Here is a 21,769-nt window from a genome sequence, read left to right as displayed (position 1 = left end):
TGTTAACAAACTATAGTTTTGGCAAGTCGGTGAGGACATCTACTTTGTGCATGACACAAGTAATTTTTCCAACAATTGTTTACAGACAGATTATTTCACTTATAATTCACTGTATCACAATTCTAGTGGGTCAGAAGTTTACATACACTAAGTTGACTGTGCCTCTAAACAGCTTGGAAAATTCCAGAAAATGAGGTCATGGCTTTAGAAGCTTCTGATAGGCTAGTTGACATCATTTGAGTTAATTGGAGGTGTACCTGTGGATGTATTTCAAGGCCTATCTTCAATATCAGTGCCTCTTTGCTTGACATCATGGGAAAATCAAAAGAAATCAGCCAAGACCTCAGAAAAAAAATTGTAGACCACAAGTCTGGTTCATCCTTGGGAGCAATTTCCAAACACCTGAAGGTACCACGTTCATATGTACAAACAATAGTACGCAAGTATAAACACCATGGGACCACGCAGCCATCATACCACTCAGGAAGGAGACGCGTTCTGTCTCCTAGAGATGAACGTACTTTGGTGCGAAAAGTGCAAATCAATCCCAGAACAACAGCAAAGAACCTTGTGAAGATGCTGAAGGAAACAGGTACAAAGTATCTATATCCACAGTAAAACGAGTCCTACATCGACATAAACTGAAAGGCCGCTCAGCAAGGAAGAAGTCACTGCTCCAAACCGCCATAAAACTGCACATGGAGACAAAGATCGTACTTTTTGGAGAAATGTCCTCTGGTCTGATGAAACAAAAATAGAACTGTTTGGCCATAATAACCATCGTTATGTTTGGAGGAAAAAGGGGGAGTCTTGCAAGCCAAAGAACATCATCCCAACCGTGAAGCACAGGGGTAGCAGCATCATGTTGTGGGGGTGCTTTGCTGCAGAAGGGACTGGTGCACTTCACAAAATAGATGGCATCTTGAGGATGGAAAAGTATGTGGATATATTGAAGCAACATCTCAAGATATCAGTCAGGAAGTTAAAGCTTGGTCGCAAATGGGTCTTCCAAATGGACAATGACCTGGCTTAAGGACGACAAAGTCAAGGTCATCACAAAGCCCTGACCTCAATCCTATAGAAAATTTGTGGGCAGAACTGAAAAAGCGTGTGCGAGCAAGGAGGACTGCAATCCCGACTCAGTTACACCAGCTCTGTCAGGAGGAATGGGCCAAAATTCACCCAACGTATTGTGGGAAGCTTGTGGAAGGCTACCTTAAACGATTGACCCAACGTTTGACCCAAGGCAATGCTACCCATTACTAATTGAGTGTATATACACTTCTGACACACTTCCGGCGCCGACAGATATGGCCGCCTCGCTTCGCGTTCCTAGGAAACTATGCAGTTTTTTGTTTTTTTACGTGTTATTTCTTACATTAGTACCCCAGGTCATCTTAGGTTTCATTACATACAGTCGAGAAGAACTACTGAATATAAGATCAGCGTCAACTCACCATCAGTATGACCAAGAATATGTTTTTCGCGATGCGGATCCTGTGTTCTGCCTTACAAACAGGACAACGGAATGGATCGCATGCAGCGACCCAAAAAATCGACTCCGAAAAAGAGGGAAACGAGGCGGTCTTCTGGTCAGACTCCGGAGACGGGCACACCGTGCACCACTCCCTAGCATTCTTCTTGCCAATGTCCAGTCTCTTGACAACAAGGTTGATGAAATCCGAGCAAGGGTAGCATTCCAGAGGGACATCAGAGACTGCAACGTTCTCTGCTTCACGGAAACATGGCTCACTGGAGAGACGCTATCCGAAGCGGTGCAGCCAACGGGTTTCTCCACGCATCGCGCCGACAGAAACAAACACCTTTCTGGTAAGAAGAGGGGCGGGGGCGTATGCCTTATGGCTAACGAGACATGGTGTGCTGAAAGAAACATACAGGAACTCAAATCCTTCTGTTCACCTGATTTAGAATTCCTCACAATCAAATGTAGACCGCATTATCTACCAAGAGAATTCTCTTCGATTATAATCACAGCCGTATATTTTTATTTTATTTTTATTTCACCTTTATTTAACCAGGTAGGCTAGTTGAGAACAAGTTCTCATTTGCAACTGCGACCTGGCCAAGATAAAGCATAGCAGTGTGAACAGACAACACAGAGTTACACATGGAGTAAACAATTAACAAGTCAACAACACAGTAGAAAAAAAATGGGCAGTCTATATACAATGTGTGCAAAAGGCATGAGGAGGTAGGCGAATAATACAATTTTGCAGATTAACACTGGGGTGATAAATGATCAGATGGTCATGTACAGGTAGAGATATTGGTGTGCAAAAGAGCAGAAAAGTAAATAAAAAAATAAAAAATAAACAGTATAAAAACAGTATGGGAATGAGGTAGGTGAAAATGGGTGGGCTATTTACCAATAGACTATGTACAGCTGCAGCGATCGGTTAGCTGCTCGGATAGCTGATGTTTGAAGTTGGTGAGGGAGATAAAAGTCTCCAACTTCAGCGATTTTTGAAGTTCGTTCCAGTCACAGGCAGCAGAGTACTGGAACGAAAGGCGGCCAAATGAGGTGTTGGCTTTAGGGATGATCAGTGAGATACACCTGCTGGAGCGTGTGCTACGGATGGGTGTTGCCATCGTGACCAGTGAACTGAGATAAGGCGGAGCTTTACCTAGCATGGACTTGTAGATGACCTGGAGCCAGTGGGTCTGGCGACGAATATGTAGCGAGGGCCAGCCGACTAGAGCATACAAGTCGCAGTGGTGGGTGGTATAAGGTGCTTTGGTGACAAAACGGATGGCACTATGATAGACTGCATCCAGTTTGCTGAGTAGAGTGTTGGAAGCCATTTTGTAGATGACATCGCCGAAATCGAGGATCGGTAGGATAGTCAGTTTTACTAGGGTAAGCTTGGCGGCGTGAGTGAAGGAGGCTTTGTTGCGGAATAGAAAGCCGACTCTTGATTTGATTTTCGATTGGAGATGTTTGATGTGAGTTTGGAAGGAGAGTTTGCAGTCTAGCCAGACACCTAGGTACTTATAGATGTCCACATATTCAAGGTCGGAACCATCCAGGGTGGTGATGCTAGTCGGGCATGCGGGTGCAGGCAGCGATCGGTTGAAAAGCATGCATTTGGTTTTACTCGCGTTTAAGAGCAGTTGGAGGCCACGGAAGGAGTGCTGTATGGCATTGAAGCTCGTTTGGAGGTTAGATAGCACAGTGTCCAATGACGGGCCGAAAGTATATAGAATGGTGTCGTCTGTGTAGAGGTGGATCAGGGAATCGCCCGCAGCAAGAGCAACATCATTGATATATACAGAGAAAAGAGTCGGCCCGAGAATTGAACCCTGTGGCACCCCCATAGAGACTGCCAGAGGACCGGACAGCATGCCCTCCGATTTGACACACTGAACTCTGTCTGCAAAGTAATTGGTGAACCAGGCAAGGCAGTCATCCGAGAAACCGAGGCTATTGAGTCTGCCGATCAGAATATGGTGATTGACAGAGTCGAAAGCCTTGGCGAGGTCGATGAAGACGGCTGCACAGTACTGTCTTTTATCGATGGCGGTTATGATATCATTTAGTACCTTGAGCGTGGCTGAGGTGCACCCGTGACCGGCTCGGAAACCAGATTGCACAGCGGAGAAGGTACGGTGGGATTCGAGATGGTCAGTGACCTGTTTGTTGACTTGGCTTTCGAAGACCTTAGATAGGCAGGGCAGGATGGATATAGGTCTATAGCAGTTTGGGTCCAGGGTGTCTCCCCCTTTGAAGAGGGGGATGACTGCGGCAGCTTTCAATCCTTGGGGATCTCAGACGATATGAAAGAGAGGTTGAACAGGCTGGTAATAGGGGTTGCGACAATGGCGGCAGATAGTTTCAGAAATAGAGGGTCCAGATTGTCAAGCCCAGCTGATTTGTACGGGTCTAGGTTTTGCAGCTCTTTCAGAACATCTGCTATCTGGATTTGGGTAAAGGAGAACCTGGAGAGGCTTGGGCGAGGAGCTGCGGGGGGCGGAGCTGTTGGCCGAGGTTGGAGTAGCCAGGCGGAAGGCATGGCCAGCCGTTGAGAAGTGCTTATTGAAGCTTTCGATAATCGTGGATTTATCGGTGGAGACCGTGTTACCTAGCCTCAGTGCAGTGGGCAGCTGGGAGGAGGTGCTCTTGTTCTCCATGGACTTCACAGTGTCCCAGAACTTTTTGGAGTTGGAGCTACAGGATGCAAACTTCTGCCTGAAGAAGCTGGCCTTAGCTTTCCTGACTGACTGCGTGTATTGGTTCCTGACTTCCCTGAACAGTTGCATATCACGGGGTTATTCGATGCTATTGCAGTCCGCCACAGGATGTTTTTGTGCTGGTCGAGGGCAGTCAGGTCTGGAGTGAACCAAGGGCTGTATCTGTTCTTGGTTCTGCATTTTTGAACGGAGCATGCTTATCTAAAATGGTGAGGAAGTTACTTTTAAAGAATGACCAGGCATCCTCAACTGACGGGATGAGGTCAATGTCCTTCCAGGATACCCGGGCCAGGTCGATTAGAAAGGCCTGCTCACAGAAGTGTTTTAGGGAGCGTTTGACAGTGATGAGGGGTGGTCATTTGACTGCGGCTCCGTGGCGGATACAGGCAATGAGGCAGTGATCGCTGAGATCCTGGTTGAAGACAGCGGAGGTGTATTTGGAGGGCCAGTTGGTCAGGATGACGTCTATGAGGGTGCCATTGTTTATAGAGTTAGGGTTGTACCTGGTGGGTTCCTTGATGATTTGAGTGAGATTGAGGGCATCTAGCTTACATTGTAGGACTGCCGGGGTGTTAAGCATATCCCAGTTTAGGTCACCTAACAGAACAAACTCTGAAGCTAGATGGGGGCGATCAATTCACAAATGGTGTCCAGGGCACAGCTGGGAGCTGAGGGTGGCCGGTAGCAGGCGGCAACAGTGAGAGACTTATTTCTGGAGAGGGTAATTTTCAAAATTAGTAGTTCGAACTGTTTGGGTATGGACCTGGAAAGTATGACATTACTTTGCAGGCTATCTCTGCAGTAGACTGCAACTCCGCCCCCTTTGGTAGTTCTATCTTGACGGAAGATGTTATAGTTGGGTATGGAAATCTCTGAATTTTTGGTGGCCTTCCTGAGCCAGGATTCAGACACGGCAAGGACATCAGGGTTAGCAGAGTGTGCTAAAGCAGTGAGTAAAACAAACTTAGGGAGGAGGCTTCTGATGTTGACATGCATAAAACCAAGGCTTTTCGATCACAGAAGTCAACAAATGAGGGTACCTGGGGACATGCAGGGCCTGGGTTTACCTCCACATCACCCGCAGAACAGAGAAGGAGTAGTATGAGGGTGCGGCTAAAGGCTATCAAAACTGGTCGCCTAGAGCGTTGGGGGCAGAGGATAAGAGGAGCAGGTTTCTGGGCATGGTAGAATATATTCAGGGCATAATGCGCAGACAGGGGTATGGTGGGGTGCGGGTACAGCGGAGGTAAGCCCAGGCACTGGGTGATGATGAGACAGGTTGTATCTCTGGACATGCTGGTTGTAATGGGTGAGGTCACCGCATGTGTGGGAGGTGGGACAAAGGAGGTAACAGGGTTATGCAGAGTGGGTCTAGGGGCTCCATTGTGAACTAAAACAATTATAACTAACCTGAACAACAGTATACAAGGCATATTGACATCTGAGAGAGACATACAGCGAGGCATACAGTAATCACAGGTGTTGAGTTTGGAAAGCTAGCTAAAAACAGTAGGCGAGGCTAATCCGCTAGCACAACAAACAGCAGGTAAAATGGCGTTGACTAGGCAACTGGGCCGACAGGTAAGACAAACAAGCAGAAAGGAGTACCGTGATTAATGGACAGTCCAGCGTGCGTCAGCTATGTAGCCAAGAGATCAGTGTCCAGGGGGCAGCGGTGGATGGGCAGGGGGGCTGGGCTGGCGAGTGTTATCCAGGTTTTTAAAAAAACTAACAATGACTAACTAGCTTGTAGCTAGTTAGCTGGTTAGCGTCTGGAGGTTCTTGAGTGTGTCATAAAAATAAAAATAAGAGTAAAAGTAATAGCGATTCCGTATCACATTGGGTGAGGCAGGTTTCCGGAAGGTATAAACAAATTAAAAATCAAAAAGAGATAGAAAGTAAATGGGGTCAGAGAGTGATTGGGACGCGGTGGTTCAGACGGTTAGCAGGCCTGTGCTAACAAGCTAACAGTTCGTAGGCCCGAGCTAGACAAGGTAGCAGTTAGCGGACCGGAGCTTGACAAGCTAGCCGTTAGCAGGCCGAATTAGCAAGCAGGGAGATAGCGAGGGCTAGAGAGTTAACCTTTGGGGACGTCGCGATGGGGTGAGTCTGTTTATTCCTCTTCATGCGGTGAGCTGGAGATACAGCGATTCAGAAAGCTCGCGGGCCTTGGCCAGCAGATGGATCTTTGGCGATGTCGCAGCGGAAAAGCCTGTTGAAACCCCCTCGGACGATTATGTCGGCGGACCAGTCGTGATGGATCGGCGGGGCTCCGTGTCGGCAGTAGAGGGTCAGTAGAGGGTCCAGGCCATTTGGCAAATTAGGTATTTTTGGACCTCTTCGGCTAGTCGGGAGATGGGCTTAGCTCGAGGCTAGCTCCAGGCTAACTGGTGCTTGCTCTGGGACAGAGACGTTAGCCAGGAGTAGCCACTCGGATTGCAGCTAGCTATTTACGATGATCCGGTATAAAGGTTCAGAGCTTGCGGGGGATATATTGCATCCAATATATCCCCCCCCAAGCAGACACATCGATGGCTCTGAACGAACTTTATTTAACTCTTTGCAAACTGGAAACCATTTATCCGGAGGCTGCATTCATTGTAGCTGGGGATTTTAACAAGGCTAATCTGAAAACAAGACTCCCTAAATTTTATCAGCATATCGATTGCGCAACCAGGGGTGGAAAAACCTTGGATCATTGTCACTCTAACTTCCGCGACGCATATAAGGCCCTGCCCCGCCCCCCTTTTGGAAAAGCTGACCACGACTCCATTTTGTTGATCCCTGCCTACAGACAGAAACTAAAACAAGATGCTCCAACGCTGAGGTCTGTCCAACGCTGGTCCGACCAAGCTGACTCCACACTCCAAGACTGCTTCCATCACGTGGACTGGGATATGTTTCGTATTGCGTCAGATAACAACATTGACAAATACGCTGATTCGGTGTGCGAGTTCATTAGAACGTGCGTTGAAGATGTCGTTCCCATAGCAACGATTAAAACATTCACTAACCAGAAACCGTGGATTGATGGCAGCATTCGCGTGAAACTGAAAGCGCAAACCACTGCTTTTAATCAGGGCAAGGTGTCTGGTAACATGACCGAATACAAACAGTGCAGCTATTCCCTCCGCAAGGCTATCAAACAAGTTAAGCGTCAGTACAGAGACAAAGTAGAATCTCAATTCAACGGCTCAGACACAAGAGGCATGTGGCAGGGTCTACAGTCAATCACGGACTACAGGAAGAAATCCAGCCCAGTCACGGACCAGGATGTCTTGCTCCCAGGCAGACTAAATAACTTTTTTGCCCGCTTTGAGGACAATACAGTGCCACTGACACGGCCTGCAACGAAAACATGCGGTCTCTCCTTCACTGCAGCCGAGGTGAGTAAGACATTTAAACGTGTTAACCCTCGCAAGGCTGCAGGCCCAGACGGCATCCCCAGCCGCGCCCTCAGAGCATGCGCAGACCACCTGGCCGGTGTGTTTACGGACATATTCAAATCAATCCCTATACCAGTCTGCTGTTCCCACATGCTTCAAGAGGGCCACCATTGTTCCTGTTCCCAAGAAAGCTAAGGTAACTGAGCTAAACGACTACCGCCCGTAGCACTCACTTCCGTCATCATGAAGTGCTTTGAGAGACTAGTCAAGGACCATATCACCTCCACCCTACCTGACACCCTAGACCCACTCCAATTTGCTTACCGCCCAAATAGGTCCACAGACGATGCAATCTCAACCACACTGCACACTGCCCTAACCCACCTGGACAAGAGGAATACCTATGTGAGAATGCTGTTCATCGACTACAGCTCGGCATTCAACACCATAGTACCCTCCAAGCTCGTCATCAAGCTCGAGACCCTGGGTCTCGACCCCGCCCTGTGCAACTGGGTACTGGACTTCCTGACGGGCCGCCCCCCAGGTGGTGAGGGTAGGCAACAACATCTCCTCCCCGCTGATCCTCAACACTGGGGCCCCACAAGGGTGCGTTCTGAGCCCTCTCCTGTACTCCCTGTTCACCCACGACTGCGTGGCCACGCACGCCTCCAACTCAATCATCAAGTTTGCGGACGACACAACAGTGGTAGGCTTGATTACCAACAACGACGAGACGGCATACAGGGAGGAGGTGAGGGCCCTCGGAGTGTGGTGTCAGGAAAATAGCCTCACACTCAACGTCAACAAAACTAAGGAGATGATTGTGGACTTCAGGAAACAGCAGAGGGAACACCCCCCTATCCACATCGATGGAACAGTAGTGGAGAGGGTAGCAAGTTTAAAGTTCCTCGGCATACACATCACAGACAAACTGAATTGGTCCACTCACACAGACAGCATCGTGAAGAAGGCGCAGCAGCGCCTCTTCAACCTCAGGAGGCTGAAGAAATTCGGCTTGTCACCAAAGGCACTCACAAACTGCCATAGATGCACAATCGAGGGCATCCTGGCGGGCTGTATCACCGCCTGGTACGGCAACTGCTCCGCCCTCAACCGTAAGGCTCTCCAGAGGGTAGTGAGGTCTGCACAACGCATCACCGGGGGCAAACTACCTGCCCTCCAGGACACCTACACCACCCGATGTTACAGGAAGGCCATAAAGATCATCAAGGACATCAACCACCCGAGCCACTGCCTGTTCACCCCGCTATCATCCAGAAGGCGAGGTCAGTACAGGTGCATCAAAGCTGGGACCGAGAGACTGAAAAACAGCTTCTATCTCAAGGCCATCAGACTGTTAAACAGCCACCACTAACATTGAGTGGCTGCTGCCAACACACTGACACTGACACTGACTCAACTCCAGCCACTTTAATAATGGGAATTGATGGGAAATGATGTAAATATATCACTAGCCACTTTAAACAATGCTACCTTATATAATGTTACTTACCCTACATTATTCATCTCTTATGCATACGTATATACTGTACTCTATATCATCGACTGCATCCTTATGTAATACATGTATCACTAGCCACTTTAACTATGCCACTTTGTTTACATACTCATCTCATATGTATATACTGTACTCGATACCATCTACTGTATCTTGCCTATGCTGCTCTGTACCATCACTCATTCATATATCCTTATGTACATATTCTTTATCCCCTTACACTGTGTATAAGACAGTAGTTTAGGAATTGTTAGTTAGATTACTTGTTGGTTATTACTGCATTGTCGGAACTAGAAGCACAAGCATTTCGCTACACTCGCATTAACATCTGCTAACCATGTGTATGTGACAAATACAATTTGATTTGATTTGATTCGATTCGATTTGATTTGAATGTGATGAAAGAAATAAAAGCTGAAATAAATCACTCTCGACCGCTATTCTGACATTTCACGTTCTTAAAATAAAGTGGTGATCCTAACTGACCTAAGGCAGGGCATTTTTACTAGGATTAAATATCAGCAATTGTGAAAAACTGAGTTTAAATGTATTTGGCTAAGGTGTATGTCAACTTCCAACATCAACTGTATCCCTCTGGCCTGACAGCAGTTCAATGCTACCCCATACACATTATACACCTGTCTTTGCAGGGAAGTCCAATACCTCTTCCTAAAACAGAAAAATAATCAAAGTGAGTTTCAATAAGTCTCTCTCTCCTCTCTCTCTTTCGGTCTCTCTCTCCTCTCTCTCTTTCTGTCTCTCTCTCCTCCAGGTTTCCGTAAGCTGTGTCTGGATGACCTGCGGAAGCCGGCCCCAGTGCGTGACGTGCAGCAGTACATCTTGCGGAGGCTGGACCAGGAAGGGGCGCTCCGCCGTCAGCTGACCCCCGAGACAGCCGACATGCTCAACCTGCTGCACATCAAGAGTGGCGGCTGCTTCCTGTTTCTGGAACGCGTTCTAGACGGCGTGGCGGGGGCCTTGGTGGGTCTCCGGGAGATCCGAGACATCCCTGGGACCCTCAACGGCCTCTACCTGTGGCTCTGCCAGAGACTCTTCCCCAGGTGCCTGTTCCTTGAGGTTAGGCCCCTCCTCAATGCCCTCCTGGCCTCCCCTAGGCCCTTCACCACCCAGGAGATCTACACCGCCACCTGGACCCAGGACATGTCCCTCAGCCCTATGGACTTCCAGAGCAGGCTGAAGGCTCTGTCTACGCTGCTTATCGATGGGCCCGGAGGCAGCAAGCTCCTGTTCCACGCTAGTTTTGCAGAGTGGCTGACGGACGTGAAGTACTGCACCCAGAAGTATCTGTGTAGCGTGTCTGAGGGACACACCATGCTGGCCATGGCTCTCACCCTGCGCGCCCCACACCTTAACACAGAGGACACCTGTCAGATGGGCTCGCACCTGATCAGCTCAGGCATGCACAAGGACAAACCTGCCCTCCTGGCCCTATGGCTGTTGTGGGCAGATGTGCCCCCTTTGGCTAGCTCCTCATACCCCTCTTCCCCTGCCTCTCAGCCCCCTGTCCTGGTCAAGCAGGAGGTCCTCCAGCTGCTGATGAAGAGTGGGGTGTTCCCTCCCTCCTGTGCCCCAGACAGAGGCCCCAGCACGGGGGTACACTGTGCAGGACAAGGGGGGACCATCATCCAGCGGGTGCTGGAGAGGCAGGACTCAATGAGGGTGCTCTTGGACAGCGGGGTCAGTGTGAACCGGACCGACCCCACAGACGGACGCACCCTGCTGGCCAGCGCGGCTCACGCAGGCTCAGCCGACGTTGCCATCCTGCTCCTGTCCCGAGGGGCTGACCCTTTGATCAGTGACCACCAGGGCCAGACACCCCTGACGCTGTTGCCAGGCAGGGCCATGTTAAGGTGCTGGGGATGCTGCTGGACTGGGCCAGGGGTCAGCAGCCAGAGGCCGCCGTGAGGATGGTGGAACACGCGGACAGCGAGGGCTGGACAGCCTTACGGTCTGCGGCCTGGGGGGGTCACACTGAGGCAGTGCACCTGCTGCTAGATGCGGGGGCGGACGTGGACGGGTGTGATGCGGAGGGCCGGTCGGCGCTGAGGGCGGCAGCCTGGGGGGGTCATGAGGAGATCCTCCTCACACTGCTGGACTACAGAGCGCAGGTGGACATGGCAGACCGGGAGGGCCGCACGCCGCTGATCGCTGCCGCCTACATGGGACACAGGGAGGCAGTAGAGATCCTGCTAGACCACTGTGCGGAGGTCGACCTGGCCGATGGAGACGGACGTACTGCCTTGTCCGTGGCTGCCCTCTGTGTGCCCACAGCAGCTGGGGTCAAGGGTTATGGAGACGTGGCCAGCCTGCTGTTGGAGAGAGGGGCTGACCCAGGGCACAGGGACCGGAATGGGATGACCCCTCTGCTGCTGGCGGCGTATGAAGGTCACGAGGAGGTGGTAGAACTGTTATTAGAGGCTGGGGCCGACGTAGACGAGAGCTCCGGGCCACATGCCGCCGCCGCTTCTGCTGCTGTCACCCCACTGTTGGCGGCAGCCGCCATGGGCCATACTAAGACAGTGGGCAGGGTGCTGTTCTGGGGCGCTACGGTGGATAGCATCGATGGGGAGGGTCGTACAGCTCTGAGCCTGGCAGCAGCACAGGGCAGCGTGGAGGTGGTCAGAGCTCTCCTGGACCGAGGGCTGGATGAGAACCATAAAGATGATCTGGGCTGGACTCCGCTGCATGCCGCTGCCTGCGAGGGCCACCGGGGGATCTGTGCCATCCTGATGGAGAGTGGGAGCATGGCTCGTGTCGGAGAGATGGACATCGAGGGACGGACGCCCCTCATCTTGGCTGCGCAGGAGGGCCACTGTGGCACGGTGAGGCTGCTGCTGGACCACCGTTCACCCATTGACCACCGGGCGTACGACGGCCACTCTGCGCTGAGCGCCGCCGCCCTCGAGGACCACGCTGAGGTGGTGGAGCTACTGATGAGGCGGGGCACCGACACGGACGTACGGGACGCAGAGGGCCGTCCACTGCTCTACCTCCTGGTCCTGGAGGGACATCTGGACATGGCTGCCCTCCTCATAGAGAAAGGGGGCGTGCCCTTGGAGTCCCGAGACATGGAGGGGCGTACAGCTCTGCACGTGGCCACCTGGCAGGGCAACCTGGAGGCGGTGGGGCTGCTGGTGAGCCATGGGGCGGACCCTAATGCCCAGGATGGGGAGGGACGACCCCCCCTGCACTCTGTAGCCTGGCGGGGTCATGTGGCGCCTGGTCGTCTGCTCCTGGAGGTCAGGGGGGTCAACGTGGATCTGGCCTGTAGACAGCAGGGGGCCACGGCACTGAGCATCGCGGCTCAGGAGGGCCACGCCAACATCGTTGCCATGCTACTGGAGGGAGGGGCCAACCCAGACCACGTAGACAAGTACGGCCGCAGCCCCGTCAAGGTAGCCGGAAAGCGGGGCCACTTCACCATCGTCAGGATGCTGGAGAGCTACGGAGCCAAACCGTACTCAAGCCTTCTGCCCCAATCGAACACCCGGTCGCCCAAGTCATCCACTGTGAAGAGCCTGTACTCAACCTGCTCAGAGAGTAACGAGGCTAGCGTCTCCACCTCCTCAGCCTCGGCCTCCTGCTCCCCAGGCTCCACAGCTGAGCACTTCCACTCCATCCAGAGCTCCCAGACATCCTCCTCCACAGCCCACTCCCTGGCCACGGTGCAGACCGTCCCCGCTGACAGCCTGTCCTTCACCCAGCAGATCCAGCAGCACTCCCTCCCCCGCAGCCGATTTGGCCATTCCACCCTGCCTCCTTCAGACTCCGCTCATGGCAGCCTGCACAGCAGCAGCCGCAGGGTCCAGTGCCCTAAGGCCAGCCCTCCTCCACCCACCCTCTGCACAGTTACGGCCACGGTACATGACTCTGAGCAGCCTTGCAAAGGCTACCCAATAGGATTCGACTATCCCAGTAAACATAAACCCCCCAGCCTGATCCAGGAGGAGAGGTCTCAGTACGAAGGGGGGAGGTGGAACTCTGTTATGGCTTCTCTAGGGGTGACGCCTGGACAAGATGGCCCCAAAAACAGGAACTGCCTCCCTATGGGCTACCCTTACGAGCTCCAGAGCCCGGCCCAGAGAGAGACACTGGAGGAGAACCAGAAGATGTCTATAAAGTCCAGTAGTGCCTTATCTGCTGCCTGCATGGTGGTCATGACGACCACGGACCCCCAGCTCAACCTGAAACAGGCCATCAAGCTGCAGTTTGAAGGGCCCACCAGCGCTGCCTTATACAAAAGAGAGACGCCCCTGTGAACTACTGACACCTACGGTGAGTACCTGTCTATCACAGAAGAAAGAGGAAAGAAGAAGAAAGGGAGTAGACAAAGTTTAACACTATCATTAAGGAAAGGGACTAAGGGACCCAGGTGTGAAGGCAATCATTCATTGTGTGAGTCTTCAGGAGATGCTGAGTGTAGAGTGCTGTTATGTCAGAAATCAATTCTCACTAACCTCCTACTCAAAAACAGACGTTATCTGAACTCCAGTTGGCCGTACTTTCTGTCCGTTTGGTCCATTTTTTATTTGATCATATTAATCTTCCGCACAGTGAAAGTCAAGTCTGCAGTGGTATTATGTAAAACCAGATTTATGTAAAATCAGAATTGGTCAATTACACGTGGCCTCTCAAGGATGGCACGTCCCAAACCATAAAACCAGCAGCCACTGTGGCCTGTCATCAGTGTCCTGTTGGCAGTGTCCTGTCATCAGTGTCCTGTCATCAGTGTCCTGTCGGCAGTGTCCTGTCGGCAGTGTCCTGTCGGCAGTGCCCTGTCATCAGTGTCCTGTCGGCAGTGTCCTGTCGGCAGTGTCCTGTCATCAGTGTCCTGTCGGCAGTGTCCTGTCGGCAGTGTCCTGTCATCAGTGTCCTGTCGGCAGTGTCCTGTCATCAGTGTCCTGTCATCAGTGTCCTGTCATCAGTGTCCTGTCATCAGTGCCCTGTCGGCAGTGTCCTGTCGGCAGTGTCCTGTCGGCAGTGTCCTATCGGCAGTGTCCTGTCGGCAGTGTCCTGTCGGCATAGTCCTGTCATCAGTGCCCTGTCGGCAGTGTCCTGTCAGCAGTGTCCTATCGGCAGTGTCCTGTCTGCAGTGTCCTGTCCTTTCATGTGGAATATTTTTTGAGGAATGTTTGGAATTTTAATGACAGCATTCTCTGTTTTAGGTTCTAAGTGGACGAGGTACATTTTCACAGTGAATAATGGCTCTACAGGGCAGATGATCTCTCTGCTCCACCCTCTGGTCATCCCACCCTCTCCACTCCACTCTCAGCAGAGAAGATGAGAGAGGAAGGGATCTCTCCACTCCACCCTCTGGTCATCTCACCCTCTCCGCTCCACTCTCAGCAGAGAAGATGAGAGAGGAAGGGATCTCTCCACTCACTCCACCCTCTGGTCATCTCACCCTCTCCGCTCCACTCTCAGCAGAGAAGATGAGAGAGGAAGGGATCTCTCCACTCCACCCTCTGGTCATCCCACCCTCTCCGCTCCACTCTCAGCAGAGAAGATGAGAGAGGAAGGGATCTCTCCACTCACTCCACCCTCTGGTCATCTCACCCTCTCCGCTCCACTCTCAGCAGAGAAGATGAGAGAGGAAGGGATCTCTCCACTCCACCCTCTGGTCATCTCACCCTCTCCACTCCACTCTCAGCAGAGAAGATGAGAGAGGAAGGGATCTCTCCACTCCACCCTCTGGTCATCCCACCCTCTCCGCTCCACTCTCAGCAGAGAAGATGAGAGAGGAAGGGATCTCTCCACTCACTCCACCCTCTGGTCATCTCACCCTCTCCGCTCCACTCTCAGCAGAGAAGATGAGAGAGGAAGGGATCTCTCCACTCCACCCTCTGGTCATCTCACCCTCTCCGCTCCACTCTCAGCAGAGAAGATGAGAGAGGAAGGGATCTCTCCACTCCACCCTCTGGTCATCTCACCCTCTCCACTCCACTCTCAGCAGAGAAGATGAGAGAGGAAGGGATCTCTCCACTCCACCCTCTGGTCATCTCACCCTCTCCGCTCCACTCTCAGCAGAGAAGATGAGAGAGGAAGGGATCTCTCCACTCCACCCTCTGGTCATCTCACCCTCTCCGCTCCACTCTCAGCAGAGAAGATGAGAGAGGAAGGGATCTCTCCACTCCACCCTCTGGTCATCTCACCCTCTCCGCTCCACTCTCAGCAGAGAAGATGAGAGAGGAAGGGATCTCTCCACTCCACCCTCTGGTCGTCCCACCCAAGGCTGTAACTAGGGTTATGAGTTTAAGTACGGTTCTGGAAGGGTGATGCTCATTACCTTGAAATGCTATTTGGAGAGCAACCCATCATTAACCCCTCGGCTGCTTCATTCACCTCAGGCCATCTGAAAACACCTAGCCCACTAGCTATACAGTTGTAATGTGATACCTCTGAAAGGGGGAGATATGAGACACGTAGCATCAGCGACAAACTGAAAATGTCTGACGTTTTTAGAGTTGTGTTGGTTACATTTTAATGTTGGACGATATGGAAGGTAGACCATGTGGAGACGTTCATATTTATTTTTTGCTTGTTCGATAAGGGCTAGTACAGATTTTCTCACGGGGCCCCTGACCCCAAGTTTGGGAACCACTGTACTAACCTCTCTGTCTGCCTCCTCTTCTTCTTTCTCCTGAATGCATTGTAGTCTGCCTCAGCCTCACCACTGAGTGCCACATCACTGTCTGTCTCACTAGCCTGCTCTCTGTAAAGTAAAGTTACTATGAAAACTTAGTAGCCTATTTTTGCTCCTGATGAGGTAGGCTTTGTTTAATGTTAGCTTCTTACTTCATCTTTCTAGCTGGCTCAGTAATACAAGCCAGACGCCTTCAACGTTACTGCCGGCAGACTTACAGATCTATAAGCGACAATTTATCAGTTGTGCACTCATTCTCTGACAGACGGTTTTTGTTTGTTAGTCTTTAGACAAGACAGGAGTCACGGGGCTGTTCTAACATGGACAGAGACAGAGACAGAGACAGACCAGAGACAGACCAGAGATGGAGACAGAGACAGAGACAGACCAGAGACAGAGACAGACCAGAGACAGACCAGAGACAGAGACAGTCCAGAGATAGAGACAGACCAGAGATGGAGACAGACCAGAGACAGAGACAGACCAGAGACAGACCAGAGATAGAGACAGACCAGAGACAGCGAGAGACCAGAGACAGACCAGAGATGGAGACAGACCAGAGATGGAGACAGACCAGAGATGGAGACAGGCCAGAGATGGAGACAGACCAGAGACGGAGACAGGCCAGAGATGGAGACAGACCAGAGATAGAGACAGAGACAGACCAGAGATAGAGACAGACCAGAGACAGAGATAGAGACAGACCAGAGACAGAGACAGACCAGAGACGGAGACAGACCAGAGACGGAGACAGGCCAGAGACAGAGACAGACCAGAGACAGACCAGAGACAGACCAGAGACAGAGACAGACCAGAGACAGAAACAGACCAGAGACGGAGACAGACCAGAGACAGAGACAGACCAGACAGACAGAGACAGACCAGAGACAGAGACAGACCAGAGACAGAGACAGACCAGAGATGGAGACAGACCAGAGACAGACCAGAGATGGAGACAGACCAGAGACGGAGACAGACCAGAGACAGAGACAGGCCAGAGATGGAGACAGACCAGAGATGGAGACAGAGACAGACCAGAGACAGAGACAGACCAGAGACAGAGACAGACCAGAGACGGAGACAGACCAGAGACGGAGACAGGCCAGAGATGGAGACAGACCAGAGATGGAGACAGAGACAGAGACAGACCAGAGACAGACCAGAGACAGACCAGAGACAGAGACAGACCAGAGACAGAGACAGACCAGAGACAGAGACAGACCAGAGATGGAGACAGAGACAGAACAGAGACAGAGACAGACCAGAGACAGAGACAGACCAGAGACGGAGACAGACCAGAGACGGAGACAGGCCAGAGATGGAGACAGACCAGAGATGGAGACAGAGACAGAGACAGACCAGAGACAGACCAGAGACAGACCAGAGACAGAGACAGACCAGAGACAGACCAGAGACAGAGACAGTCCAAAGACAGAGACAGACCAGAGATGGAGACAGAGACAGAACAGAGACAGAGACAGACCAGAGATAGAGACAGAGACAGACCAGAGACAGACCAGAGACAGAGACAGACCAGAGACGGAGACAGACCAGAGATGGAGACAGAGAAAGAACAGAAACAGACCAGAGATAGAGACAGACCAAAGACAGACCAGAGACAGAGACAGAGACAGACCAGAGATGGAGACAGAGACAGACCAGAGACAGAAACAGACCAGAGATAGAGACAGAACAGAGACAGACCAGAAACAGAGAAAGAACAGAGACAGACCAGAGATAGAGACAGACCAGAGATGGAGACAGACCAGAGATGGAGACAGAGAAAGAACAGAGACAGACCAGAGATAGAGACAGACCAGAGATGGAGACAGACCAGAGACAGAAACAGACCAGAGATGGAGACAGACCAGAGATGGAGACAGACCAGAGACAGAGACAGACCAGAGATGGAGACAGACTAGAGACAGAGACAGACCAGAGATAGAGACAGACCAGAGACAGAAACAGACCAGAGATGGAGACAGACCAGAGATGGAGACACACCAGAGATGGAGACAGACCAGAGATAGAGACAGACCAGAGATGGAGACAGAGAAAGAACAGAAACAGACCAGAGATAGAGACAGACCAGAGATGGAGACAGAGAAAGAACAGAAACAGACCAGAGATAGAGACAGACCAGAGGAAGACCAGTTATAGAGACAGACCAGAGATAGAGACAGACCAGAGATAGAGACAGACCAGAGATAGAGACAGACCAGAGATGGAGACAGAGAAAGAACAGAAACAGACCAGAGATAGCGACAGACCAGAGATGGAGACAGAGAAAGAACAGAAACAGACCAGAGATAGAGACAGACCAGAGGAAGACCAGTTATAGAGACAGACCAGAGATAGAGACAGACCAGAGATGGAGACAGACCAGAGATAGAGACAGACCAGAGATAGAGACAGACCAGAGATAGAGACAGACCAGAGATGGAGACAGACCAGAGATGGAGACAGACCAGAGACAGAAACAGACCAGAGATAGAGACAGACCAGAGACAGAAACAGACCAGAGATAGAGACAGACCAGAGACAGAAACAGACCAGAGATAGAGACAGACCAGAGACAGAAACAGACCAGAGACAGACCAGAGAAAGACCAGAAACAGAGAAAGAACAGAGACAGACCAGAGGAAGACCAGTTATAGAGACAGACCAGAGATAGAGACAGACCAGAGATGGAGACAGAGAAAGAACAGAAACAGACCAGAGGCATACCAGAGAAAGACCAGAGATAGAGACAGACCAGAGATAGAGACAGACCAGAGGCAGACCAGAGAAAGACCAGAGATAGAGACAGACGAGAGATAGAGACAGACCAGAGACAGAAACAGACCAGAGACAGACCAGAGAAAGACCAGAAACAGAGAAAGAACAGAGACAGACCAGAGGAAGACCAGTTATAGAGACAGACCAGAGATAGAGACAGACCAGAGATGGAGACAGAGAAAGAACAGAAACAGACCAGAGATAGAGACAGACCAAAGACAGACCAGAGACAGAGACAGAGACAGACCAGAGATGGAGACAGACTAGAGACAGAGACAGACCAGAGATAGAGACAGACCAGAGACAGAAACAGACCAGAGATGGAGACAGACCAGAGATGGAGACACACCAGAGATGGAGACAGACCAGAGATAGAGACAGACCAGAGATGGAGACAGAGAAAGAACAGAAACAGACCAGAGATAGAGACAGACCAGAGATGGAGACAGAGAAAGAACAGAAACAGACCAGAGATAGAGACAGACCAGAGGAAGACCAGTTATAGAGACAGACCAGAGATAGAGACAGACCAGAGATAGAGACAGACCAGAGATGGAGACAGAGAAAGAACAGAAACAGACCAGAGATAGAGACAGACCAGAGATGGAGACAGAGAAAGAACAGAAACAGACCAGAGATAGAGACAGACCAGAGGAAGACCAGTTATAGAGACAGACCAGAGATAGAGACAGACCAGAGATGGAGACAGACCAGAGATAGAGACAGACCAGAGATAGAGACAGACCAGAGATAGAGACAGACCAGAGATGGAGACAGACCAGAGATGGAGACAGACCAGAGACAGAAACAGACCAGAGATAGAGACAGACCAGAGACAGAAACAGACCAGAGATAGAGACAGACCAGAGACAGAAACAGACCAGAGATAGAGACAGACCAGAGACAGAAACAGACCAGAGACAGAGAAAGACAGAAACAGAGAAAGAACAGAGACAGACCAGAGGAAGACCAGTTATAGAGACAGACCAGAGATAGAGACAGACCAGAGATGGAGACAGAGAAAGAACAGAAACAGACCAGAGGCATACCAGAGAAAGACCAGAGATAGAGACAGACCAGAGATAGAGACAGACCAGAGGCAGACCAGAGAAAGACCAGAGATAGAGACAGACGAGAGATAGAGACAGACCAGAGACAGAGACAGACCAGAGACAGACCAGAGAAAGACCAGAGATTGAGACAGACCAGAGACAGACCAGAGATGGAGACAGACCAAAGCCAGACCAGAGATAGAGACAGACCAAAGATGGAGACAGACCAAAGACAGACCAGAGAAAGACCAGAGACAGAGAAAGACCAGAGACAGACCAGAGATAGAGACAGACCAGAGACAGACCAGAGATAGAGACAGACCAGAGACAGACCAGAGAAAGACGAGAGACAGAGACAGACCAGAGATAGAGACAGACCAGAGACAGACCAGAGACAGAGACAGACCAGAGATAAAGACAGACCAGAGACAGACCAGAGACAGAGACAGACCAGAGATAGAGACAGACCAGAGACAGAGACAGAACAGAGACAGACCAGAGAAAGAGACAGACCAGAGACAGACCAGAGACAGACCAGAGATAGAGACAGACCAGAGAAAGAGACAGACCAGAGACAGACCAGAGACAGACCAGAGAAAGAGACAGACCAGAGACAGACCAGAGATAGAGACAGACCAGAGACAGACCAGAGACAGACCAGAGACAGAGACAGACCAGAGATAGAGACAGACCAGAGACAGACCAGAGATAGAGACAGACCAGACAGACCAGAGAAAGACGAGAGACAGAGACAGACCAGAGATAGAGACAGACCAGAGACAGACCAGAGACAGAGACAGAACAGAGATAGAGACAGACCAGAGACAGACCAGAGACAGAGACAGACCAGAGACAGAGACAGAACAGAGACAGACTAGAGAAAGAAACAGACCAGAGACAGACCAGAGATAGAGACAGACCAGAGACAGACCAGAGAAAGAGACAGACCAGAGACAGACCAGAGACAGACCAGAGAAAGAGACAGACCAGAAACAGACCAGAGACAGACCAGAGATAGAGACAGACCAGAGAAAGATGAGAGACAGAGACAGACCAGAGATAGAGACAGACCAGAGACAGACCAGAGATAGAGACAGACCAGAGAAAGAGACAGACCAGAGACAGACCAGAGACAGACCAGAGAAAGAGACAGACCAGAGACAGACCAGAGATAGAGACAGACCAGAGACAGACCAGAGACAGACCAGAGACAGAGACAGACCAGAGATAGAGACAGACCAGAGACAGACCAGAGATAGAGACAGACCAGAGACAGACCAGAGAAAGACGAGAGACAGAGACAGACCAGAGATAGAGACAGACCAGAGACAGACCAGAGACAGAGACAGAACAGAGACAGACCAGAGACAGAACAGAGACAGACCAGAGAAAGAAACAGACCAGAGACAGACCAGAGATAGAGACAGACCAGAGACAGACCAGAGACAGACCAGAGATAGAGACAGACCAGAGAAAGACGAGAGACAAAGACAGACCAGAGATAGAGACAGACCAGAGACAGACCAGAGACAGACCAGAGATAGAGACAGACCAGAGATAGAGACAGACCAGAGACAGAGACAGACCAGTGATAGAGACAGCTCTGTGACACACACATACTTGTCCCCTTTAGAAAGAAAGCCCTTATTGAGTCACCTCTGGTTTAAGGCTATATCTCTGTAGGCCCAACACAAGGCTGTGGGTTTCACCAGGGTTTGATACTTAACCAATCATTAATGGACTTCGTCAGAAGCAGAAACCAAACATTTCTACTCTACGATCAAAAGCCTTCATCAAATCCACCACAGTGGTGCAATAGAGTAACATACTCTAATGAAAGGGCTCTTACTCAGACAAGACTAAATGGGTAAGCAAACCCACAACAACCCACTCTCACGGGACTTAAGATAGGTTTTTATGCCGGAGCTCTTTTTCACACCCCTTTTTGTTTTAAAAGCAATGATTATACTGTCTGTATGAGGGCACTTACACTATATATACAAAAGTATGTGGACACCCCTTCAAATTAGTGGATTTGGCTATTTCAGCCACACCCGTTGTTGACAGGTGTATAAAATGAGCACACAGCCATGCAATCTCCATAGACAAACATTGGCAGTAGAATGGTCTTACTGAAGAGCTAAGTTACTTTCAACGTGGC

General features: G+C 50.8%; 1 protein-coding gene across 1 annotated transcript in view; it reads left to right on the top strand.

Moving 5' to 3' along the window:
• The window catches only part of LOC115122018 (ankyrin repeat domain-containing protein 50-like), a 31,027-nt gene extending 14,472 nt beyond the window's left edge, over positions 1–16,555 (top strand). The window contains 3 exon segments of the mRNA XM_029651167.2: positions 9,887–10,960; positions 10,963–13,410; positions 14,301–16,555. Coding sequence (XP_029507027.2) covers positions 9,887–10,960; positions 10,963–13,394 — 3,506 coding nt within the window. The 3' untranslated portion in view covers positions 13,395–13,410; positions 14,301–16,555.
• The last annotated feature ends 5,214 nt before the right edge of the window (positions 16,556–21,769 follow it).

The sequence above is a fragment of the Oncorhynchus nerka genome, linkage group LG1 (genome assembly GCF_034236695.1).
Source record: "Oncorhynchus nerka isolate Pitt River linkage group LG1, Oner_Uvic_2.0, whole genome shotgun sequence".
Taxonomy (NCBI): Eukaryota; Metazoa; Chordata; class Actinopteri; order Salmoniformes; family Salmonidae; genus Oncorhynchus; species Oncorhynchus nerka.
This window is presented reverse-complemented; position numbering and strand designations above follow the sequence as displayed.